Below are 27540 nucleotides of genomic sequence, written 5' to 3' on the forward strand. Positions count from 1 at the left end.
TTCACAAAGTATGCTGAGTCATTACCGTCCCACCTCTTCAGAATTTATTTTCCTGTTCCATTTGCTCTTTCCAAATCTTCTCCTCCCTGCTTGACTTAAGTGTTTGCATTATCTTCAGAAACAGGTGAGCATTTCGAATATATTTATTCGAACTGTAAAAAGTATTCTTACTGCATTTCTCTAGTCTGCAGATGTAACTTATCATAACTTTATCATAACTGTAACTTATCATAACTTTATCATAACTGTAATTTATCATAACTGAAATGCTGAGAGGTAATCGCTGATCCATACGATCAAGCTTTTTTTACTTTCAGTTTCTGTTCTTGGAAATGGATCCGTTTGTATGCGACAAACTAAACCAGTGGAATCTGAGTGAGTTCATGGAGATATTCAAAGGTAAGGGAAAATACATGGGTGTAAATAAGGAAAATTCTTATGTTCATAGTTTTTATTTTACATTGTTTAAAAAATTCACAGCTGCTGTTTGGTAAGTTTAATATTTCTTCATTATATTTATCTTTGCATATTTTTTTGCTTAATTAGCTTGTTTAAGGTAAAATTAGATGGCATAATTGTCTAGGTGCTGTTATTTATGAGTTTAAGTTTCTTTTTAATGCAGAGCCACAGTTGTGAGGTTCATTGAAAACATAAGTGTCTTTGGGGTAGACCCTAATGTCAAGACTTAAACATTGTTTCTTTATGCACATTTTAGTGAAAGTACACATACATTTTTGGTCAAACAATAGGAAAGGGATTTGCTGTCATACCTCTGCTCAGTGTTAGAAAAGGTTTTATTTAGTTATTTATTTATTTGCCCATTAGATGGCACTGTACACACTGGTAAATATTTTTAAAAAGTCAGATTTTGAGAACAAGGTTTTGTCTTCATAACAAAAATGTTGGCACTAGAGCAGCGTCTGATAAAACTGCCCAGATTTAATCATGAATCATCCGGTTTATTTCAAGTTTGAGGTGGGATTAACAAACAAGCTCATCAAGATTCAAGAGTCCTTATTGTCATGATGTAACCATAATGATTTTTTTGTGAGACACCGGCTTAGAACTCATATGTAACACACAGAAACAAAAGCAATGATATAATTTTAAAATTGAATGTACCAACAACATTTCTTGAGAAGCTAAAAACGGTGCAAATAGTCCTTACCATGTTCTAGTCAAAAAAGACAGACAGAAGTCACTTTACAGAACGATGTAAAGCACTGTGCATTTTGCATGGATGTCAAAAGGCAGCGCTCTACGGAAACCGCATCAGGCGGGGTCCTTGGCAGCTTGGAAGAATACGCCTAATGGCTGCGTTCTTTGGCAACGCAAGGCCTTAGTTGACCGTTCCCCCCCAAATGTATGTGATGTATGGTTGTACTAGAATTGTAATTTCGATTACAATGCAAATTGTAGTGATTGATTGATCGACACAAGCACTCTCTGAGAAGATTTGGTGTGCAAATAGAGATTAAGCATGTGAAAAGAGTGTGTTATTTTATCTTCTTTTATTTTGCTCTTAATTTAAATCATTGTTTATTTGTTTTCTGCACAATACTTTGCAATAGTTTTGTCTGTGAAAGGTCCTTAAAAAAAGTTACATATTTAATAAGCTAAATATAGTAAAATAGCATGATTTATTGGTGACCTTCAGCACCCTTTATGTAAGATACATAAAGGGTGTTTTTAAATCTACGTTTTACCATGCTTGGCATGGCAAGATATTGATCATTTAATAATAAATAATAGTACTAATAATATTTCCACACCTGCGTAGAATAAATGTTTGCATTCTATTTGAAATTATATTTCTACTGTTGTGGCTAATGGAGTCTCATTGGATTACAGAAGAAGAGGTTGACAAAAACAGACTTTTTTGTCTTGAGGATGAAGATATTGACAAACTGATACCAAAAGTTGGACCAAGAGCACGGTTCAAGGAGAGACTCAAGCAGTTAAAGGTGATACCATACATTTTATTTAATTTTGATCTATGACTTCTACTTATGTAAAAACATTATATACACATATTAGATATATTCATTGCCCTGCGATAGACTGGTGACCTGTCCAGGGTGTACCCTGCCTCTCGCCCATTGACAGCTGGAGATAGGCACCAGCACCTCTCATCAGCCCACAAGGGATAGACATATTAGAAGATGGATGGATATACGTATTCATGGCCTAATAAAAATTACTGTTTTACCCTAGTGCCAACAGCAGAATGAAGAAGAAACTAATTCGTCCAAGGTAAAAAAAAGCTATGGTTTCAAATTCTTTACAAATAGAAATCTATGAAGTGTGTTTTGCTATTATATTCAGCCCTCCTTACTTTGATACAATTTGATACGATTCAACCAAGTACCTCCCATAGTAATGTAAGTAGTAAATGGAGCTACAATACAGCTAATACTAAGAAAAAAAAATATTATTACAGGACTATGTAGCAGCCAGAGTCTGTACCCCAGACAAATTTCCTTTGGAACAATAAAGTTGATGATCATAAATTTGTTATATCGCTAAAAATAGACTCAAAGACAGCTTCTTTTCTGAAGCCGTAACTCATTTATCTCATTGTAATCGGACACTCAGATCCCATCTTACCTTCACACATGCACACGCGCAAACAAGATCAAAAATCGACTTCATCCATGAAAAAAAACCCAAAGACAAGCAAAAAACGCCACATGCCGCTTTTAATCATCACAAATGCACATATTTAGCTGGTATTTATACAAGCTCGAAAAAGTGACTTCATGTTCAAAATCAAACCCAAAAACTACGCCTGTCGTCTCACAAAAGTTGCAAGTGACTTTAGAGAAAAAAAAGCCCAAAGTCACTTACAATTAGCGGACAACTCAAAACTGATTGTGCATACACACCTTCATGGATTTTTGGATGCTTTCATTGCGAAAATCCAAATAACTGTAGCCTGCCCACACAAATGCTGCAGTCGCTGTATTAGGCCTGAACTTTCGCGTGTTGGCTCCTTACTGAGGAAATGTAGAGCACAGAGGTGTCTTTGGTCAGATTCCATAGTAAGAGTCCTCTCGATTAAAAGCTCATATCCAACACTGGCATTTCTCTGCAATCCTTTGGGGTTTTGGAAAATCAATGGAAAAAAGTACCTTCACATGGTTACGATCATCATATCGAGAGTCATTCCGGCAAATACCAAAGCAGCGGTGTTTTGTTGTTGCCTTATTATTGTCTTTTGAGGCAATTTTCTGGACAGATCGGTTCACTATTTGACTCATTCAAATAAACCGTTCAAGCGTTAAGGCTCTAATTTTATGACGACAAGATGGCCACCACGCTAAATGCATCTAAATTTAGTAGTTTGGCATCATTTGAGGAATGCCCTATTTTAGCAAAAGTCTTACAAAGCATTGATTCAGGAGAGCTGAATACAAAATGTACAATGTACAAAGGTTTTTCAGCTTTTGATGAGTAAAAAAAAAAAAAAATTGTGTTTGTCTCTAGCCTCTTCACAATTTGTGTTACTTTCTGTTGTTCTAAAAAAATGTATCCCAAGTTTATGGTTGTAACATGATTAAATCTTTAAAAGTTCAACAGATATACTTTTGCAAGGCACATTATAATTGAACTTGTCTAGTCTTCATAAATATGAATTTCAAAGAAATAATGTATTCTATGACAACCATCTTTATGCAAAGAGTAACTCCACCTTTATTATTGTGATCTTCCTCAGATTTTGGTCTCCACGAGTGATATAGGTGGGAAATTAATGTCTTAATCTAAGTCTCATACAATTTGTTATTTTTGATCAAACAAAGTTATTGAAAGAACAAACCAATTAATTCTTTTTTTTTTAAAGGAAAGCGAAAATTTGACCTTCAAGAGGAATCTAGAGCAGAGAAAAAAGCAGTAAAACGGCAGCGCGCCAGCATTCAATTTTCAGGTTTGAATATGCTTTTGATCAATGGTGCCAAAATGATATTGATGCTTAAATTTCATGTTTTTTTACGCTGAACATTTGTGTGTTATATTCAACAAAATCTGTTTTGCTTAAAACATGTGTTGTTTAAATCTCTTTGGTAAAAGAGCACAATGAAGGAATGAGAATTGCAATAAAATTAATCTCTTTGCATTCATTGTTCGATGTTTCTGCTCCGTCTTGGCATTGTTTTTGCTAACAGAAGCAGTGATTCTGAATGATGTGAAAGCCATAATGGAGCATGTTTATGAGAAACTGCATAATCGGGAGAGCACAGAGCTCAATGAATTCCTAAAGTAAGTAACGTTTCTATTTTTCTCCATCATCCCTTACAAACAGATCATTAATGGGCTTCAGTACTATCTAAGATTCCCTGTTTGTTTGTTGTCTGCTCTGGAAACTGGGTTATATTGGTGTTATTTTAAATACACCTTTTGTCACAAAATTTCCTACTTTCATTTGTTTATTTGGGTCCTCTCCTAACCCCACAGAAATCTTGACACAAGTTGGTTTATAATCAGGTTGTTATTGTAAATAAAATAAAATGTTCTTAAAAATTTAAAATTTTGTTCTTTATAACTTATCTGCTTTGATTAAAACAACTACTATATACAGAGGTGAGCGGTTAGTCCTAAACAAAGTATTGTGAATGGTAATAGTGTAAACTGAGACTTGTGTGCTCTGCTGTGGGTTGGCCTCTAAGAATACAAGGCAGGGTTGGCCACACTATGGCTCTGACCTCGTCATAGCCTTGGAGGCATGCGAGGATGATGTGATCTACCAAGTTGCTCCATTGTAACACAGGCTAAATTATTTTACACACATTTAAAAGATGAAAAAATGTGAATATTTTTCTAAATGTTTAACAGGACCAAAATTAGAGACCTGGAGGTGGACAAGAGGGAGGTGGTTGGTGTTTTTGGTAAAACCGGATCTGGAAAGACGTCCTTGATAAACGCTGTCATTGGTGTGAATAAACTTTTGCCCTCTGGCGATGTTGATGCCTGTACTTCTGCCATGATTAAAGTGGAAGCGAATGTTAACAACTCAACATATGAAGCAGAAATTGAGTTCATCCCCAAAGATGTGAGCAGAATTGTCAAACTGTATATTGTTTCATGTGATCTAAAACATTATAAGGTTAAACATCTAAAACTAAAGAATGTACATTTCTATTTTCTCTCCAGGAGTGGGAAGATGAGTTGGGGACAGTAGCTCGCTTTCTTGAGGAGGATGGAGAACAAGAGAAGCAAGATGATGATGATGATGATGATGACGGCTCTCATGACCTTGTTGAAAAGCTTTCAGCACTGTATGGAGAAGAATGGAGAAAAAAATCCTCTGAACAACTCATGGATATCAGATACTTCAGAGAGATTCCAGAGTTTCTTAACTCCACAAAGAAGATTTTAATTTGTGAATCTGTAAGATACAACAATTAGCATTTTTATTATATGTAGTGCTTAAAAATTGGAAAACAGTGACAATACTAAATACACAACAAACCTGGCCTTTTGATTACTTAGTGGTTTTGATCCACTAGATCTTCTGTCACCTGGTCCCCACAGTGAGCCCGTCCAAAGTCCTGTAAACTCAGCTGTGACTAAACAAAATTAAGGGTCCTGTCATTCATGTTAGGAAAAAATTCCAAAATGTCTCCAGATGTGCCTACAAAAATAAATGTCTTCTCAGCGGTGGCAGTATACCCCAAAACACTTGCAACAAAAAGGGGGTTCCATAGACTAAAGTCATGTATAGTTTACATGTGTGGACTGCTTTGTGTTGCTCTATTGCATGAAATCCAATCAAAAACATTTGTTTTTCTTCTAGGCTACAGAGTTATCTGCTAAAATTTCGAAATACACCAAACAAGGAGGAGATGGAGGAATAAAAAGATGGTATTGGCCACTTGTGAAGTGTGTGACTGTGAAAGTGCCAAAAAATAATTTTCTCCAGCATGTCACACTTGTGGATCTTCCTGGAAATGGAGACCGTAACAAGAGCAGAGATTCAATGTGGAAAGGGGTAAGTATAGGTTTATACTATGATCTGTTATATTTAAAAGAGAAAATGTAAGCATTAATTGCTCAAATGTAATAACATCACTTTAGATTGTTGGGAACTGTTCTGCGGTGTGGATTGTGTCTGAAATCAACCGAGCAGCATCAGATAAGGAATCCTGGGAGATCCTGAAAAGAGCCAGTAGTCTGCTTGGAAACGGTGGGGAGTGTCGGCACATTCACTTTATCTGCACCAAGTCTGATGTTATTGGAGATTTACATGATCAGTAAGTTCACTACTACAATGAAAGTAGAAAGGTGAAGAGAGTATTCAGTCTAATCCAATCTGTAACAAATAGTTGTACTTGTATTTACATAGTCTTATAAAGCACAACGCTCAAAATGCTGCAAAGGACGGTTACTTTATTCATCTTGTGGGTTTGATAGTCATAAGTGTGGGGCTTAACATTGACAAAGGGTTCATCTTATTAATTAAGTTAGACAAAATATTCTAAAAGTCAAATCCGTATAAGGTTTTACAAAAAAAAAAAAAAAACTAAAGCAGACTAAACATACTGCAAATATCTGTCAGCACCCATTGTCAATATGAACTGCAAATCTGCAACATGGCAATAGAAAATACCAGATGATAAAATATTTTTCAGGGAACTGCATATATATACTATTATTTCTTGCTGCTGAACAGGATGACATGATTTTTGTCAAAAACTGGTTTCACCAGTGAATGTTTTCTTTTAGCTCAGCAGCTAATGTTCAGGATTTCATCCTCAAAAGAAACATCAAAGCCAAGGAAGCAGTGAGCAAAGAACTCAACAAAGTAACCGAGGTAAAGGTGAGCTTTGAATGACAAAAGCGATTGCATAAAATTAAGAACCAAGAAATCATTTAATTTAATTTCCCACAGAACTATTTCAACAATGAGTGTTTCAAAGTGTTCACAGTGAGCTCTGCAGAGTTTCTAAAACACAAACACCTAAATCCAGAGAATACGGGTAGGTTATATTTTTAAAAGAAATATTCCTTAGCAATGTAACTCCACTTTGATGCTAATTTGAGCTTGTTTTTTCCCCCCAAGAAATCCCAGAGCTTCAAGATTTTTTGCAAAATCTGAACGACTGTCACTCAGAGACATTAAACTATGTTTCTGGAGCTCAAGGGATTCTCTCATTGATTCAAGGGGCCAGTGTGAGAGAAGCGGTAAGGTTTAGAAGAAAAACGTCTATCACTGTTCTTAATGTTCTATGTTTATATTGGATGTATGTGTTCATACAAGTAAAAATGTAAAAAAAGAAACCCGTCCTTAATGATTAAGTATTTTTCCATTTCTGTATTTCCGGCTGGCCTGAGAAAAGCAATACATTTTACATTTGGTTAAATAAATTACATAGAATAAATTTAGTGACAGAGCTTTGAAGAAAGGTCACTTTAACAGCACCATCATTATGGTCACTTAATTTTACTAAAAGTGTGACTGTAATTCCTAATAAAGATACTTTGACTTTGACATCTTCTTCGTGAAATATGTTTCCTGCCTTTCCTGTTCGTAAGAAATGTCAATATTAGATAGAAACAGCAACCTCAAAATGAAAAAGATGCTTACTAGTAAATAATTGCTAAATTTACACACTATATAACTCACTGGATAGCATATATTGATTTTATGACTAATTGCTCAATGTCTAAATGTTTGCCACTCTGTGTTTCCTTGCTTCTTCTTTAATCTGACAAACTATACTTACCATTTTTTTGCTGACACAGCTGAGAAAAACCACAAGGTTGGTTTCGGTATAGACATATTCTTTACCCCGGCGTCTGGTTATGCAGAAGATAAACTGCAGAATATAGACTGCAGATTTGTGAGCCTGCAAACCCTATGTGGCTGGCATGAGTGGCTCTTCTCCCCAGTGTAGAACTCTCTTCTCGAGGGTCCACATGTAAAGAGATGAGTTTTCTCCCCAATGTTGCTAAGCAGCAAGCAAAAGAAAACCTGGGCAGCTAGTCTTTATTAAGTCACCCCCCCCCCCTGCTGTGAGAGTCAGTACCTATAAAAGTGTCACATTTCATGTTGTTTCCAACTCAGTCAGATTTTCCTCCAAATGGCTTGTTTGCACAACATAGGAGCCTATAAGCAATCCTCAACTGTGGCCATTAGTAACCTAACCGGAAGCCTGGAAGTGATGTGCAAACTGCAACAAGGAGAATGTAAACACACCTTCCCATCCTATTGTAAGCTGTCAGTTGTTGGGCATTTTTCACAAGCCTTAAATTAACAAAGTCTGTATATTCAGTGTGCAAAAGGCACAAATTCCATCAAATGACATACAACCATATATGTTTGAGCCTGAACATGAATCTGGGGTGTCAGAGTTAGAAAACGGGGACTATTGCTTTTGATCTAGGTCATGTTTGTATTCTAGGGGCCTGTTGCAGTTGGTATGTCACAATCACGCATATTCTCATGTGAATTGAGTGACAGCCAAGATAGCAGCACCCCTGAGAAGCAAAGAAAGGATGAAAAAAATTACAGTTTCACTCTATACTGGTGCACATTGATAAAAAAAAAACTACTAGTGATAATATTTCATGTTCACCAATTAGATAATCAATGAAAAAAGAAAATTTCCAGGGCTTTGTTCAACTTCAAGTATTATTGTACTGCTGGATCGTGAATCTTCCAGGATTGTTCTGCATTTAGCGCCATTCAGTGTAAGATAAACTCTGAGCTGCTTCTGTGTGCTTGCTGGAAATATGCATCCCAACATTCATAAGCATTTGTAAATTAGCAAAGGTTTTGATCAGTAGTTGTCTTTGCAATAAATGCTTACACATTTATTATGCTAAATTAGGTGGAAATCCCGGGACTTTTGGAAAGAACCGTGATGGAATCTATAGAGCTGTCCCTCCAGTCAGAAGACAATTCAATTCCAGGTAAAGATTACTGTGATTTATATATATGCATAAATCTGATGAAAGGAGTTAAAGCTAAAGCTAAATACTAAAAATAAATGGTCTAACTGTTAGTGGAAACATGCACATGTATTTTTTTGTAATTATGTAACTGTTCTATCATCTGTTTAGAGAGATGCATCTCTCATTTCCTATCCAATACCGGCTTCTTGGATGATTGAAAATAATCTAAAATATTATTCTGCCAGGAGTCTAAAAAAAATGTTTTTGTACTCCTGTTAATATGTCACTAGGAGTTCTGTAAAAAGTGGCACAAAAACATGTCTAATGAAAAACATATTTCTTTTTCAGATGTGTCAACGGAGCTTTCAATGGTACAGAAACTCTGCAATGAGCTGAATAGTTATATGGATCCATAAATATCTTCAAACTGACAAAACGTTTTAATCCAAACAACTTTTGTATAAATGACAGATTGTAAACTGTTTTTTTCTAGACTTAGCTTAGAATATGTGATTCCAATGATTCAACACTGATAGCTGTGTCTAGCTTTGTGTCTCTTACATCACAAGACATAAATGCTCTGATTGGCCAAATAAAACCCTCTTTGTGCTGTCTTGATGTTCTTTCTTTTTCATTTATTCATTATTCCTTGATCAGATTTTTTTTTGGCCCCTGTATTTTAAGACATTGTTTATATGCCCCTTAAAACTTCCAGCCTCCCCAAGTAATTTAACAAGCTGTTGTTAAGCTAATACTAAATAGTGGATTTCAGTCTGGGCCTGCACAGCATTGCTGTTAGTAGCAACACTGTTGCCTTGTAGCAAGAAGGTCGTGGGTTAAAATCGCAACCTGGGGTTTGCATGTTTTCCTTGGACATGCATGGGTTGCCGTGTGTTGCTGTGTGTCTCTATGATGTCCTGGGATAGACTGGAGGCTTGTCCAAGGTAGAAACTGCCTCTTGCCAAATGACCGAGGGAGATAAGCAACCCCCACACACAATCCTGTACAGGTAAGCGGGTATAGTCAATGTATGGATGGATTTCAGTCTGGTTTTTGGAAATTTTAGTCAACAAAAACAGCTTCAGTTAAGGTCTCCAATAACATTATGAACGTAATATTCAATAATATAAATGAGCATTAATATGCAGGAAATTTCATTTACATATATCTAATAATATAACCTTTCAAATAACCTTGGAATTTCTGCATATTCATATGTCGCTATAATACAGCAACTCGTTCCACAAATTTCTTATCCCAAAATTTTATCACGAACGTCAAATTTTTAAATCTTTCATGCATTAATTTACTAAACATGTTTTGTCTTTGATCATACAATGAAAAATATTGGCAGATGAGCTTCCACAATTGTATCTGGTTTGTTGTTCCTTATTGGAAAATGAAATAAAATTTAAAAAAGCAAAACTTGCTCATTTCCAGAATTATTTGTTTTTGCTATTTTGAAAAAGTGGAATTGTACTTGCACCAGTAAAAGCACAATTCTGAATGCTAAATGTTTGAAAACATTGAGATGCTAGTGGTCCACTTATTTTCTTGACATAAGGGGAATAAACACATCTCTGTTTACAATACATTAACCAAGCTGTTCAGATAAGTAGATATAAATTGTGAAGCAAATACAAAAAACAAAACAAAAACAAAAAAAACATTCTGTGGCAAGAGTTTTTCCTTGTTTTAATTTCAGGCAAAATTCCAACCTTGTTTGAAGGTGATGATGCCAGACCTGATAAAATATGCCAGTTGTTCAGTGAAGAGCCTGAACATTCCTGCTGTAGACTTGGATTACAGTCTGTAGCAGTAGGATTTACTTACTAGATCAGGCACGAATGGATTTAAAGGGGCTTAGTCACGTACTGTAATAATTGAAAAATACATATAGCACCAATACGTTTACATTTATATGCTTATATGAACTTGTATAGATTGCGCCTGTGCAGAATAAAAAATAAATAAAATGTGTGTAAAAACTATAACACATTAAGACAAAACTTGTAGGCATTCTATTTATTTTAATTACCCGAAATGTATCTAAATTAATCACTTAAAGTGTGTATGTGTTGCCTAGATCAAACAGACAAAAACAATGAAAAAAAGAACCTCAGGGCTGAATGCTAAGAGGGATGTGAAGATCAGCCATGTGACATAGACTTGAAATATTTGCCTAAGGGTTTCTTGAAAAGCTTGTGAGGTGTACCACTCCCTGCACAACCTGGAAAAAAGAGAAGGAACTGCTGGAGGGTAAAGCAGGAGTCGTTATAATGATTGTTTTCTATACCTAAACAGAAACTCCAAACTCCCAATCAAGAACAAGAAGTGACATTTAATGTGATCTCATGATGCCACTCTGCGTTGCTCTACTGGCAATGAAAAGACAAACCGGTCCTTGGCAGGTTTTATGTAAGTTTGTTGATACCAGATAGAAACCAGCTTTACTCTATGTCTTTTAGCAAGTGGAAAACCCCACTATATTGACTTTCCATACATAAAACACTTTGATTTGCCATGGTGCTGGAATTTGCTATGCAAATAAACCTGCCTTGCCTCTCCAGTCTCATTACAGAGTTTATTTCTCAATTTTATAAAAACATTTATATGCCAATTTGTTTTTGGATTATTTTATTTATTTTTTTTGGGGGGGGGGGGGGATTAATTCTTGCTTCACAAATGTATTATCCTCATGTGTTGTTGTCATTGTTGTTGTTTTTTTTCGTTAATGTGGTTTAAAGGGATTTAACAATGCTGTTTATAGCAGTTTAGTGTACAGCAGGTTTAAAACAAGTTAGAACAGGAAACAGGAAAAATATTAGAGCATTACCTAAAATGCAAAAGAGGGAGGGCAGTACCATGGGATACAGATATGTTTATGCAACAAAAAAGGACATGTGGAGACCTGCTGCATAAGTTTTACAGTTGCTTAGGAACATTAGAAGAAAAGGTAAGTAGAATTTTAACATTTATGTGTGCTACCCAAAAGATATCTTCCATGGTATTTGTCTCTTTGTTTTTATAAAAAGAGAAACTTGTTTTGTTTTCTGATCAAAAGGTAACAGTCACATCTCCTGGTGGCTTTTTTATTTTTCCCATCTTGTTTTTCATGCTCTGCCTCTCACTGGAATCACTTGGAAACACGTAAACCTGTCCCCTCAACAGTTCAGGAGAGGAACCTAAAAAGCCACTGTGTTAAAATATAAAAAGTAGGGGGAAAGAAGGGTGGGGTTGGGGTGTTGGTTTTGGTTTGCAGTTGGCTCTTGGGCCTCGCCGCTAGCCTCTGGCCCGCGGATTTTGGTGGTGCCTATTGGAGCCAGCGGGGGAGCTGGCTTTATGGGAGGGCCTGCTTTGAACTGTGTGGCTCCATCAGGCCGCCACACATGTAGGACCTCGGGAAGTGCACTGTAAGGTGGATCCCCCGCACCCCCATTGCCCAGTCCATTTGAGAGACCCAGAGGTGAACTAGCCTTCCTCATGGCCTTTCCTCATCTCATTTAGCCTGCAGCCTGTCAGCACCTGTGCAGTGTAGAGCTGCAGAATCCTCTCACAGCAAGCAGGGGTTCGCCCGTGCTGAAAACCACTACTGTTGGCATATTTTTGTCATTTTATTTTTGAGGGGGAAACATCCCACTGCGCCACCTTGTGGCGCCGGGCCTGCTTTGGAGCAAATCTCCCCCCACACCCCCCCTACCCCATTTCTGTCAGATTACAGTCAAATAAAGGCCCACTAGTGGCAATAAAAAAGAGCAAAAACAGCAAAAACTCACAAAATGTTGAACCACTTTTCAGCTGTGGCTTGATGACATGCTTAATCTCATATTTGCTCGTTCTAATGCAGATGGAAAAGATACCCACTGTCCCAAAGGAAATTATTCTTTTCATTGTCTTCCACCAACATTGAAAGGGAATCTGAGCCCTTAAACCTGATCTCTTCCTACTCCCTCCGAGTTTTCTAACAGACCACACCCTACTTTTCATGTTTATCTCTTCTGTGATCAACATTCAGCTTCTTTGAAGGAAAAGCGTAACATTTCTTGTGATCTTCTTAAGAAAGCCTGCTGTCCCACCTCTTCAGGATATATTTTCCTCTTCTATTTGTTTTCTTCAGTATCTTCTCTTTGCATCTTAGCATTATTTTCCAAAACAGGTGAGCATTTCACATATATTTATTTGAACTGTAAAAAGTATTCTAACGACAGTTCTTTAGGATGCAGATAATTTATCATAACTTTATCATAACTGTGATTTATCATAACTGAAATAGTGAGAAGTAATCTCTGATCCTAAAGATCAAGCTTTTTTTTACTTTCAGTTTCTATTCTTGGAAATGGATACCTTTGTGTGCGACAAACTAAACCAGTGGAATCTGAATGAGTTCATTGAGATATTCAAAGGTAAAGGAAAATGCATGTGTACAGATTTTTAGACTTAATTAGCTTGATTAAGGTAGAATTTGATTGCATAATTGTCAAGGTGCTGTTTTTTATGTATGAGTTTAGGTCCCTTTTTAATGCAGAGCCACAGTTGTGAGGTTCGTTGAAAACACGAGTGCCTTTGGGGTGGACCCTCATATCAAGACTTATACATTGTTTCATGATGCACATTTTAGTGAAAGCACACATTAATTTTTGGTCAAAGAATAGGAGAGGGAATTACTGTCACACCTCTGCTCAGTGTTAGAAAATGTTTTATGCTTTTTTCACCCATTAGATGGCACTGTACACACTGGTAAATATTTGCATGTCTCTAATTTCAAAAGTCAGATGTTTAGAACAAGGATTTATCTTCATAACAAAAATGTTTGCAACAGAGCAGCATTTGGTAAAACTGCCCAGATTTAATCATGAGTCACCTGGTTTGTTTCAAATTTTAGGTGGGATTAACAAACAAGCTTATCAAGATTCAAGAGTCGTTATTGTCACGATGTAACCATAATGCATTTTTTGTGAGACACAGACTTAGGACTCATATGTAACACACATAAACAAATCAATTACATAATTTTAAAGTTAAATGTACCAACAACAGTTCTTGAGAAGCTAAAAACGGTGCAAATAGTCCTTACCATGTTCAAGTAAAAAGAGATAGATAGCAGTCACTTTACAGAGCAATGTAAAGTACTGTGCAGTTGAATGAATGTATTATGCGGACGTTACTGAAGAAGCTAAAGTGTGCAAAAACTCATTAGCAAAAACTGAAATGTTCAAGTTGAAATGTTCAAGTTAAAGAACTGTGCATTTTACATGGATGTCTAAACAAACACTCCCTGAGAAGATTAAGTGTGCAAACAGGCATTAAGCACGTGTGAAACAGTGTAAATAATTTTCAATTGAATCAAGGACCTGTGTAAACAGTAGTATTTTTGTAAACATGTGACAAAGTATGAACTGGTCTGCTGGTTTATTTGATTCTCAGCAGGGAGCGATGGCTTTGGGAAAGAAGCTGTTTTTAAGTCTATTATTTTTATTTAATGTATCAATGTATAATATATCAAGCAGACATTTTTAAGATCATGATGTTACAATTTGTGCTGATTTTATTTTTCATTGTTTATTATTTTATCTTTTTTTAATCGTTTTTTAATCATTGTTTTATTTGTTTTCTGCACAGTGTGTTGCAATAGTTTTGTCTGTGAAAGCCTTTCACAGACAAAAACTTTCTCTGAAAGGCCCTTAATAAATAAAGTGTACTTACTAAGCGAGCTAAATATAGTAAAATAGCATGATTTACTGGTGACCTTCAGCACCCTTTATGTAAGATACATAAAGGGTGTTTTTAAGTTTACCACACTTGGCATAGCAAGATATTGGTAATTTAATAATAAATAATAGTACTAATAATACTTCCACACTTGCGTAGAATACATTTTTGGATTGCTGCTAAAATTATATTTCTACTGTTGTGGCTAATGGAGTCTCATTGGATTACAGAAGAAGAGGTTGACAAGAACAGCCTTTATTGTCTTGAGGATGAAGATATTGACAAACTGATACCAAAAGTGGGACCAAGAGCACGGTTCAAGAAGAGACTGAAGCAGTTAAAGGTGATGTCCTACATTTTATTTAATTTTGGTCCATGACTTCTACTTATGTAAAAACATTTATATATATATATATATATATATATATATATATATATATATATATATATATATATATATATATATATATATATATATGTGTACACAGTGTATATAAAAAAATATTTCACTATAGGAAGAAGAACACTTCAATAGTGAAAAAGAAATTTGTTCAAAACAAGTAAGTCAAACTTATTCTCACTCCTAATGTCAAATATTACTTAATTTATTATTTACTATATGAATTTTTGTTTACTTTTGAGAATTCATGGCCTAATAAAAATTACTATTTTACCCTAGTGCCAACAGCAGAATGAAGAGGAAACTAATTTGTCTGAGGTAAAGAAAGCTATGGTTTCAAATACTTTAAAAACAGAAATCTATGAAGTGTGTTTTGCATTTGTATTCAGCCCTCCCTGAATAAAATACAGTACAACCAAGAGCTTCCCAAAGTAATCCAAGTAGTAGTAGATGGAGTCCCTCTATTAATTGTGTTTCTGTATAACTCCAGCTGTTCTGTGAAGACCTTGAGAACATTAGACAAGAAACAGCATCCTGATGACCTAGGAGCACAACAGACAGGTCAGGGGCGAAATTGTGGTGAAGGCAAGAATATAAAACTATATCTCAAATATTAAACTTCTAATGGAGAACTGTTGTATCTACTTTTCAAATTGGAAAGAGTATGGCACAATTTGACAACTTCCAAGACATGTTGGTCTTCCTGAAATAGAAGGCTGGGCAAGGTTAGCATTAGGGAAGCTGCCAATAGTCCCACAGTAGCTTTGGAGAAGCTGCACAGATTTGGAGCTAAGGTCGTGTTGACTGGACACCTCAAAGTTGTGAACTCTACAAACTTTATAAAAGGGTGGCAGTAAGTGGGATTTTTTGAAAGGAAGTCATAACAAATTTTATTTGCAGTTTATGACATTTAGGGGACACAACAACTGTGGCACAAAAAGATACTCTCACACAGAGGGATGTGTGGATCTAAAGAAAGGACAATTCTGGAAGAAAAGAAGTTAGATGCTATAAAAGACTGCAGTAGAGGTTTCTCTTACAGAAGGATGACAACCCTAAACATGCAGTCTTTGCTATGATGATTTTGATCAAAATATATCTGTGTGAGAGCTCATATCCAACACTGGCATTTCTGTGCAATCCTTTAGGGGTTTTGGAAATCAATGGAAAAAAACTCCTGTCATGTGGTCATAATCATCCGCAATGCTGCATGCGTCTAAATTTAGTAATTTTAAATAATTTGAGGAATGCCCTATTTTAGCAAAAAACTGTCTTACAAAGCATCAGGAGATCTGAATATAGAATGGGTTTCTCTCTAGTCTCTTCACAATTCTTTTTACTTTCTGTTGGAGTAAAAAATTAAATCCCAATAAAATATATTGAAGTGTTTTTTGTTGTAACATGACTAAATGTTTAAAGGTTTGACAGGTATATTTTAGGTGCATTCTAAATGAACTTGAAATTTCAAAGCAATAATTTGTCCTATGACACAGCCATCATTATGCAAAGAGGAATTTTACATTTATTATTATGAACTGATAAAAATAATTACATGTTTTTTGTCATCAAACTCTAAATGTAAAGAATACATATAAATCATAAAAACCATAGCAATTGTGCATTTGACCTTAAATAGTCCAATTGTTCTGATGTTCCTCAGATTTTGCCCTCCACGAGTGATACAGGTGAGAAAAAAAACCTAAACTAAATCTCATACAATTTATTATTTTTGATCAAACAAAGCTATTAAAAAAATAAACAAATACATTTTTTTTTGTAAAAAGGAAAGCGAAAATTTGACCTTCAAGAGGAATCTAGAGCAGAGGAACCAGCAGTAAAACGGCAGCGTGCCAGCATTCAATTTTCAGGTATGAATATGTTTTTGATCAATGGTGCCAAAATGATATTGATGCTTAAATGTCATGTTTTTTATGCTGAACATTTTCTACGCTGAACATTTTTTAGTTTATATCTCTTAGGTGAAAGAGCACCATGAAGGAATGAGAATTGCAATAAAATGAATCTCTTTGGATTAATTGTTCGATGTTTCTGCTCCGTCTTGGTATTGTTTTTGCTAACAGAAGCAGTGATTCTGAATGATGTGAAAGCCATAATGGAACAAGTTTATGAAAAACTGCATAATGAGGAGAGCACAGAGCTCAATGAATTCCTAAAGTAAGTAATGTTTCTATATTCATCCGTCATCCCTTACAAACAGATCATTAGTGGGCTTCAGTACTATCTAAGATTCCCTGTTTGTTTGTTGTCTGCTCTGGTAACTGGGTTCTATTGGTGTTATTTTAAATACACCATTTGTCACAAAAATGTCCTTCTTCCTGTCTTTATTTGGGTCCTCTCCTAACCCCACAGAAATTCTTGACACAAATTGGTTTATAATCAGGTTGTTATTGTAACTAAGAAATTGTTCTTAAAAATTTAAAATGTTTTTCTTAATAACTTATCTGCTTTGATTAAAACAATACTATATACAGAGGTGAGCGGTTAGTCCTAAACAAAGTATTGTGAATGGTAATAGTGTAAAATGAGACTTGTGTGCTCTGCTGAGGGTTGGCCTCTAAGAATACAAGGCAGGGTTTGCCACACTATGGCTCTGACCTCGTCATAGCCTTGGAGGCATGCGAGGATGATGTGATCTACCAAGTTGCTCCATTGTAACACAGGCTAAAATACTTTGCACGCATTTAAAAGATTAACATTTGTAAATATTTCTCTAAATGTTTAACAGGACCAAAAGTAGAGACCTGGAGGTGGACAAGAGGGAGGTGGTTGGTGTTTTTGGTAAAACTGGATCTGGAAAGACGTCCTTGATAAACGCTGTCATTGGTGTGAATAAACTTTTGCCCTCTGGCGATGTTGATGCCTGTACTTCTGTCATGATTAAAGTGGAAGCGAATGTTAACAACTCAACATATGAAGCAGAGATTGAGTTCATCCCCAAAGATGTGAGCAGAATTGTCAAACTGTATATTGGTTTATGTGATCTAAAACATTATAAGGTTAAACATCTAAAACTAAAGAAGTACATTTCTATTTTCTCTCCAGGAGTGGGAAGATGAGTTGGTGACAGTAGCTCGCTTTCTTGAGGAGGATGGAGAACAAGAGAAGCAAGATGATGATGATGATGATGATGGCTCTCATGACCTTGTTGAAAAGCTTTCAGCACTGTATGGAGAAGAATGGAGAGAAAAATCCTCTGAACAACTCATGGATATCAGATACTTCAGAGAGATTCCAGAGTTTCTTAACTCCACAAAGAAGATTTTAATTTGTGAATCTGTAAGATACAACAATTAGCATTTTCTTATATGTAGTGCTTACATTTTTAAAAACAGTGACAATACTAAATACACAACAAACAGGGCCTTTTAATTACTTAGTGGTTTTCATCCACTAGATCTTTTGTCACCTGGTCCCCATATTGTCCCTTTCCAAAGTCCTGTTAACTTAGCTGTGACTAAAAAAATTTCAGGGTCCTGTCATACATACCAATTGGCCATGGTTTACGATTGCTGACATACTGGCAGTTTATCTAAAAGTGGTGATAATTTTTAAAACCTGACGCAGGTCTCTGGTTGGATGACAAAAGCATTGAAATTATATTCATGTTTAAGAATGGTCTAGTCAAAGTCCAGATGTAAATCCAAATAAAAATCTTTAGCAAGATCTGAAACTAAAAAATGCTCTTTTACCTATTTAGCTATAAACAAACTGGAAAAAATATCAGTCTCCAGATGTGTATACAAAAAATGTCTTCTCAGCGGTGGCAGAATACCCCAAAACACTTGCAACAAAAGGGGGTTCCATAGACTAAAGTCATGTATAGTTTACATGTGTGGACTGCTTTGTGTTGCTCTATCGCATGAAATCCTGTCAAAAACATTTGTTTTTCTTCTAGGCTACAGAATTATCTGCTAAAATTTTGAAGTACACCAAACAAGGAGGAGATGTAGGAATAAAAAGGTGGTATTGGCCACTTGTGAAGTGTGTGACTGTGAAAGTGCCAAAAAATAATTTTCTCCAGCATGTCACACTTGTGGATCTTCCTGGAAATGGAGACCGTAACAAGAGCAGAGATTCAATGTGGAAGGGGGTAAGTTATAGGTGTATACTATATGTATACTGTATACTATGATCTGTTATATTTAAAAGAGAAAATGTAAGCATTAATTGCTCAATGTAATAACATCACTTCAGATTGTTGGGAACTGTTCAGCGGTGTGGATTGTGTCTGAAATCAACCGAGCAGCATCAGATAAGGAATCCTGGGAGGTCCTGAAAAGAGCCAGTAGTCTGCTTGGAAACGGTGGGGAGTGTCGGCACATTCACTTTATCTGCACCAAGTCTGATGTTATAGGAGATTTACATGATCAGTAAGTTCACTACTACAATGAAAGTAGAAAGGTGAAGAGAGTATTCAGTCTAATCCAATCTGTAACAAATAGTTGTACTTGTATTTACATAGTCTTATAAAGCACAACGCTAAAAATGCTGCAAAGGACGGTTACTTTATTAATCTTGTGGGACTGATTGTCATAGGTGAGGGGTTTAAGATTGACAATTAGATATCATCCTATTAATGAGGTTAGACACATGACTCTTAAAGTGAAATTTGTATAAGTTTAATGGGGAAAAAAATAAAGCAGACTAAACATACTGCAAATATTTTTCAGCACCCATTGTCATTCTGAACTGTAAATCTGCAACATGGCAATAGAAAATACCAGATGATGTAACGTTTTACAACATATATACATATATACTGCATATCTATACACTGATCAAAAAAATTAAGGGAACACTCAAATGACACATCCTGGATCTGAATGAATGCAATATTCTTATTAAATGCTTTGATCAGTACATAGTTGAAAGTGCTGAAAACAAAATCACACAAACATTATCAATGGAAATCAAATTTATTAACCCATGTAGGTCTGGATTTGGAGCCACACTCAAAATTAAAGTGGAAAAACACAGTACAGTAATGTCATTAAAACAAGTCATAATGAGGCTCAGCAGCATATGTTCCCTCCGCGTGCTTGTATGACCTCCCTATAACGCCTGGGCATGCTCCTGATTAGGTACTGATGGTCTCCTGAGGGATCTCCTCCCAGACCTGGACTATCCACCAACAGCATGTGAAATTGATTATCAATCAGTGTTACTTCTTTAGTGATCAGTTTGATTTCACAGAAGTGTGATTGACTTGGAGTTACTGTATATTGTCTTGTTTGAGTGTTTCCTTTATTTTTTTTGAGCAGTGCACTTTTATTTCTTGCTGCTGAACAGGATGACATGATTTTTGACAAAAACTGGTTTCACCAGTGAATTCTTCTTTTAGCTCAGCAGCTAATGTTCAGGATTTCATCCTCAAAAGAAACATCAAAGCCAAGGAAGCAGTGAACAAAGAACTGAACAAACTTACCAAGATAAAGGTGAGCTTTGAACGACAAAAGCGAATGTGTACAATTAAGAATAAATAAATGATTAATTAAATTTCCCACAGAACTATTTCAGCAATGAGTGTTTTAAAGTGTTCACAGTGAGCTCTGCAGAGTTTCTAAAACGCAAACACCTAAATCCAGAGAATACTGGTAGGTTATATTTTTAAATGAAAAATTCCTTAGCAATGCAACCCTACTTTGATGCTAAGTTGAGCTTGATTTTCTTTCCTAAGAAATCCCAGAGCTTCAAGACTTTTTGCAAAATCTGAACGACTGTCACTCAGAGACATTAAACTATGTTTCTGGAGCTCAAGGGATTCTCTCCTTGATTCAAGGGGCCAGTGTGAGAGAAGTGGTAAGGTTGAGAAGAGATTTTTCAGTCTCCCTAATTTTCTCAGTTGTCCCAAATAACCAAATAAATGCGTCTATATTGGTTGTGTTTTCATACTGTATTAAAAAAGAAACCCGTCGTAAATGCTTTGGAAGTATTTTTCCATTTAAGTATTTCCGGCTGGCCTGAGAAAAGCTATACATTTCACATTTAGTAAAAATATATTGCATAGAATAATTTTAGTGACAGAGCTTTGAAGAAAAGCCATTTAAACAGCACCATCATTACGGTCATTTAATTTTACTGTATTCAAAGTTTACTGTACTAAAGTAAATCCTAATAAAGATACTGTGACTTTGACATCCTCTTCGTGGAATATATTTCCTGCCTTTAGTGTTCATAAAAGATGTAAAGATTAGATAGAGACAGCAACCTAAAAATCTAAAAAAATGCTTACTAGTAAATGATTTCTAAATTCACACACTGTATAACACACTGGATAGGTTATATTGATTTTATGACTAAATGCTCAATGTCTAAATGTTAGCCACTCTATGTGTTTCCAAGCTTCTTCTTTAATCTGACAAAATGTGTTTACAATTCTTGACCCAATGTTTGATTTAAACTACTCAATTTCTGTCTCAATCACATAAACCCAGAATTTGGGAAAAAATAATGATTCAGCAGATTCTTGTGTGCATGGTGTAATAAACTGAGAACAAAACACTTAATGTTGAAAATCATGTTATTGCTCTGAATGAAGAACCTGTTGTTTTTTTTTGTGGTGTTTTTTCTTTTCTTTTAGACTGGCATTAACAATTTTGTATGTGAGGACCTTCAGTGTAGCCTAGACTGTCAACTTGATGCAATGCGAAATGTAATGAGGGAGATCTACACCACCTTTGGAAAATGTCTTGATGAAGGAGTTGAGATATCCAAACGTTCATGTGAAAAAATCCTGAAGTCCTTCTTATATAATGCAGTACGTAACCTGATAGTTGCATTTATGTGAATATGTGTTCCAAACAGTTTGTTGCTTTTTACTTCTTTGCTCTTCATTTTAATTTTCTCATATTTCTTCAGAGAAAGAGTGGAAGTGCCCAGTACAACGTCTTGAAGGGTGTCGTCAGAAATGGTGGCATTCACAAACCAAAAAAGGGGAAAGAAATAAATTTCAACATGAAATTAACATCCTTTTTGAGTCAGAGCATTGATGAAGAATTCAGAAAAACCTTCCCGTAAGATCTTTATAAACAAAGAAGCCAAATCACATGATTTCATTAACAGTGCAACTGTATAAGATTAAAATACAGATGTCTTGAGTTCATTATATTAAATTACTCAAATATGTTAATTTTTTTTATTAGCAATGAAGGAAATCATGGTCCATTCAATGGAGTGATCAATAAATTTTCACTTGACACTGAAAAGTTGAAGCAAAAGTACAAAGATGCAGAACTGCAGCTGGTATTTCTCAAGACAGAGGTAATTCACCTGTACTTTGTTGCTCTTTGAGTTATCAAATTGCATAAATGTTTCAAATGATCCATCTTTAAGTTAGAGGAATTATTTTTTGACTCTGTGGTTGACATTTTTCCCAGGAGGAAAAGCTCAAGACAAAACTGTGCAAAAGGATTCGTGACAGAAAAAAAATTATCTACATCAGTCTAACAAAAACAGTTGAGGAAACCATGGCAGAAAGCTATAAACGTACGAAAGACTAAGTTTACATTTGTCATCAAAGCATTAAATACTACTAATTTGAACAAAAATTTATCTCTTTTGCAGGAGCAGCACAGTTTCATGGAAAGAACACACTGCAGAACATCAGGGAAACAATACAGAAACATGTGCATAATTTCAAGAACAGCATGTTTGAGAAAGCCAAAGATGTCATGTTGGAGCAGCTACTTCAATTGATGGTTTGTTACGTTTTATTTATTAAAACTATAAGAAAGAGAAGATAAGACGTTATTTTATTGAGCATCACAGTGGAAAAGACACAGAGTTACACTCAATTAACAGTGTAGTAAAAAAACAAGCTAATCTAAACTAAAAGTACAAGAGAATTGGGCTTTATCAAAAACACCCCCCCCCCCAAAAAAAAAACAGTAAAAATAAACATCAGAATAAATATTACACAATTATTGATAAGGGATGTGCATTATACTTTTTCTCCCCAGTGTCTTGTAAATATGCTCATGCCCCCTGGGCCGTTTCACAAAATGTAAACACAAAGTGTATGATTAATACCATAAACAATGATAAATGTTATGTTATAGCCTAATAAACAGTGGTGCATCATTGTGAATTGGAAATAAAGATGTGCAATTTTTAGCCCCCTTTTAGAATCTCATTTCACTGCATGGCATCTTTTGGGATATTACTCTGCCAGGTTTGTACATCTGGAAGTGATGTGAGAACTGCCCGACACAGAGAGAGTAAACATACCTTCCCATCATACTGGAAGCTGTCAGTCATTTGGCTTTTTTCACAAGCGTTAGATAAACAAAATCAGTAAATTCAGTGTTCAAAATGGCAGAAATGTCTTCAAACGACATCCGTTCTTATATGGGGAGTCAGAGTTCAACAACAGGGACTATTGCCTTGCTTCTAGTGCATGTTAGTACTCTGGAACCTGGTGCAGTTGGCATGTCACGATCAGGTATATTCTTAGGTGATTTCAGTCACAGCCAAGATGGCAAAAAAGGATTAAAAAAATACAGTTTTACTTAATATTGGTTTGACAATGATGTAATGACTGAAAAAGAATATGTCCAGGGTTTTGCTCACCTTTAAGTGTTAATATACTGCTGGAACGTGAATTTAATTGGTATCATGATTGTGCGGCCTCGCTCTGGTTTTCCTTCAGGATTGTTCTGCATTTAGCTCCATTCAGCATTAATAAAACTCTGAGCTGCTTCTGTGTTCTTGCTAGAAATATGCATCCCACCATTCATAGGCATTTGTAAATTAGCATAGATTTGATCAGTAGTTGTATTTGCAATACATGCTTACACATTTATTATTTTAAATTAGGTGGAAATCCTGGGACTTTTGGAAAAAAACATGATGGAATCTATAGAGCTGTCTCTCAAAACTGAAGACAATTCAATACCAGGTAAAATTACTGTATATGTGCGTGCACACACACACACACACACACACACACACACACACACACACACACACACACACACACACACACACACACACATATATATTTATATTTATATATATATATATATATATATATATATTTATATTTATATTTATATATATATATATTTATATATATATATATATATATATATATATATATATATATATATATATATATATATATATATATGTAAACAGCATTGACAATATTAGTGTTTGGAGCTATGCAGCCATAATTTAGCTGATTACTAAAAACAAATGGTTTAAATACCAGTAGAAACATGTACATGTTTTTTTTAAATGTAAATATTTTTTACTGTTTTATCATAATTTGAGAGATGCCTGTTTCATTTCCCTACCGATACCAGCTTCTTGGATGACTGAAAATAATTAAAAAACTTAATCTGCAAGGAGTATGAATACATTTTGTAGATACTTCTTAATATGTCAGAAAGAGTCACGTAAACAAGTGGCACAAAAACATGTCTAATGAAAAAAAAATTGTCTTTTCAGATGTGTCAACTGAGCTTTCGATGGTACAGAAACACTGGAATGAGCTGAATAGCTGTATGGATGCATGAATATCATGAATACATGATACCAATGATTGTCAACACTTATACCTGTGTCTAGGTCTATTGCTCATATGCTCTGATTGGCCAAATGAAATCCTATTTGTGGAGTCTTGATGTCCTTTCTCGCTCTTCATTCATTAGACATGATTTATATTGTATTCTTCGTAAAACTGCCAGCCTCCCCAAATATTTTAAAACCTGTTGTTGAGCTAATACTACATAGGTCCCGGGTTAAAATTCCAGCCCAGAGTTTGTATGTTTTCCCTTGCCTTTGGGTTCTCCCCAAGTACTTTGACTTCCTCCAATAGCCCAAAAACATGACGGTTAGGTTAATTGGTCTCTCTAAATTGCCCATAGATGTGAGTGGATTGTTGTTTGGCCTGTGTGCCTCTTTGTTGCCCTGTAATGGACTGAAGGCTTGCCCAGGCTTTAAACCGACTATTGTTAAATGACCAATGAATTTCACTAAACAAAACCAGCTCCCATTACGGTCCCCAATGGCATTATTAAAGTAATATTGAATAATATAAATGAGTAATAATATGCACGACATTGATTACAAAAGCTCTAAATATATCCATCCATCTGACCTGCTTAATCCCTCATGGGGTCGTGGTGGTTGCTGGTGCCTACCTCCAACGTTCACTTGGCGAGAGGCGGTGTACACAGACAGACAGGACAAACAACCATTCAGACACACTCACACCTAAGGACAATTTAGAGAATGTTTTTGGACTTTGGGAGGAAGCCGGAGTACCCAGAGAGAACCCATGCATGCAACAAATGCAAACTCCATGCAGAAAGACCCAGGGTTGGATTTGAACCCAGAACCCACTGCGTCACTATGCAGCCCTCTAATATATCACTTGAAAATATTTTTTTATATATCCATTATCTAATATAAAAGCTTTAATATAACCTTTGAATTTCTGCATATACATTTTTACTATTCTAACACAACATCACATTTCCCCAAATTTGTTATTCTAAGATTTATCATGAATGTCAAGTTTTTTTTTTTTCATTTTTTTTCATGTAGAAACTTACTAAACATGTTTTATCTATGATCATGTAATGAAAAATGTGGGCAGATGAGCTTATGCAATTGAACTTGGTTTGCTATTCTTTATCAGAATACAAAATAAAAAATGCAAAACTTGTTCATTTACAGAATTATTTGTTTTTGTCATTTTGAAAAAGTGGATTAGTGTTCTCTAGAAAGTGGTGAGAATGGGAGTGGAAGGTTTGCACTTCTCATCCAACACAGAAAGTCCAGGAGCTACTGTGCTCTATTCACAGGAGCAGAAGTGTGGAGGGTACAGGTCAACGTGTTGATAACTCTAAAGATGTTTTTATTTAATAATTTAGTTTAGTTTAGTTAGTTGATACATAACTCGATACACCTTTGACTCATAGTTTTGATGCCTTCACTGTGTATATCAACAATGCAGAATGTCATAAAAATAAAGAAAAGCCATTGAATGACAAAGGCAAGTACAACCATTTGACTGGTAGTGGATTAACAGAGGTAGGCTTAGGCTACTGGAGGACATCAGGGCCTATATTTCTCACTCTACTAAGTTCTACTGTTCTCCAGTTTTGCATTGCATTGAAATTACTGTTGTCATTTCAGCTTTTAACTTTTTGTTCTCTCTTTTTTTTCTTCATAGTAGGTACACCTGGTCTGGCGTTCTGTTAACTGTGGCATCATCCAGGGAAGACAGATCACCCGCTATTACCATCTAATGTAGAACAGATTACTGGATCAATGTGTGCTTCTGTGCTTTTTTGTCTATCTTGTTGTGTCTCTGCTCTGTCTTCTGTAACCCCCAGTCGGTCGAGGCAGATGACCGTTCATGCTGAGCCTGGTTCTGCTAGAGGTTTTCCTTTCCGTTAATGGGGAGGGTTTTTTTCACTGTCGCTTCATGCTTGCTCAGTATGAGGGATTGCTGCAAAGCCATGGACCATGCAGACGACTCTCCCTGTGGAAAGTCTCATTTTAGATATTGAGACTTTATGGCCTTTAGAGATAGAGATGTTTAAGCAGTTTTAAGGTTTCTGTCCAGCGTTGATCAGCTGATTCAGCACAGATCAGCAAATCATCAACGTATTGAATCAGAACAGTTCCAGAAGTCAAAGTTAAATCAGCCAAAGATTCCTTAAACGCAGTGTTAGAAATGGTTGGACTCTCAGTATAACCCTGGCAAAGGCGTGTGAAACAATATGGTTTTCCATCGAACTCGAATGCAAACAAGTACTGACTGTCCTTGTGAACTGGAACCAAAAAGAATGTGATTGCCAAGTCTATGACTGAAAAAAAATTTGATTCAGATGGAATCTGTGACAAAATCGTATAGGGGATCTCAATTAACGGCGCGCCGGCCACAATGGACCGGTTGTCAGGCCGAAGGTCCATGACAAATCTTCATTCATCAGGGATTCCAGGGGGTCTAATTTTTTTTTTACAGGGAACAGTGGCATTTTCACAGGTAAATTTTGACATGGTACAATACCCGAAGCTTTTAGGAGAGAGTCAAAAACTGTGTGGATTCCCTCCAGAGCTTCCTTTTTCAATGGGTATTGTTTTTGACACGGCCTGTAATTAGATTTTGGAGTAATAACAACCGGTTCGCAATCTGCAATATGACCAACATCATATTTGTAAGCAGCCCACAATGAATCTGGCATCTCTGTAGTTAAAAAGACATGAGAATTTGAGAACAGCTGAACCGTGCGAGAACAGACAATAACAGTGGGACAGTGTCTTTTAAAAGCATTCAGAGAAGGAGACACAAAAACATAACATCTGTCTCCCTCCAGTCTGTAGCACGAAGACAACGCCTAACAAATGTGCCCACATCTTTCCATTCCATATCCATTGATTTAGCCAACGAAATATGTGGCATTGAACCAGAAACTTGAAAACAAAACACAGCTGTTTAGAGGTCAGGTTTACAGATAGGGCTGCCTTGTTTTCATTCCAATACATGTCCGAGATCTGTAATT

General features: G+C 35.8%; 1 protein-coding gene across 4 annotated transcripts; it reads left to right on the plus strand.

The window, feature by feature from the left end:
• Positions 1–25297, plus strand: LOC110368130 (nuclear GTPase SLIP-GC-like). 4 transcript variants are annotated; one of them, XM_036148725.1, is made up of 22 exons: positions 12858–13048; positions 13191–13295; positions 14832–14944; positions 15117–15161; positions 15281–15319; positions 16662–16686; positions 16786–16869; positions 17083–17176; positions 17748–17964; positions 18065–18298; positions 18918–19112; positions 19217–19392; positions 20364–20457; positions 20529–20616; positions 20700–20821; positions 21603–21779; positions 21881–22035; positions 22165–22282; positions 22399–22507; positions 22586–22719; positions 23837–23918; positions 24473–25297. In XM_036148725.1, exons 2-22 carry the CDS (start codon positions 13229–13231, stop codon positions 24538–24540), a joined length of 2436 nt encoding a protein of 811 aa, XP_036004618.1. In that variant the 5' UTR covers positions 12858–13048; positions 13191–13228; the 3' UTR covers positions 24541–25297. The 4 variants fall into 4 exon arrangements, with proteins under 4 accessions (XP_036004620.1, XP_036004619.1, XP_036004618.1 ...); XM_036148724.1 differs by having other exon boundaries at positions 13214–13295; XM_036148727.1 differs by lacking the exons at positions 12858–13048; positions 13191–13295; positions 14832–14944; ... (1 more) ...; positions 15281–15319; positions 16662–16686 and adding exons at positions 1–124; positions 302–399; positions 1852–1964; positions 2215–2253; positions 3716–3740.
• The last annotated feature ends 2243 nt before the right edge of the window (positions 25298–27540 follow it).

The sequence above is a fragment of the Fundulus heteroclitus genome, chromosome 16 (genome assembly GCF_011125445.2).
Source record: "Fundulus heteroclitus isolate FHET01 chromosome 16, MU-UCD_Fhet_4.1, whole genome shotgun sequence".
NCBI lineage: Eukaryota > Metazoa > Chordata > Actinopteri > Cyprinodontiformes > Fundulidae > Fundulus > Fundulus heteroclitus.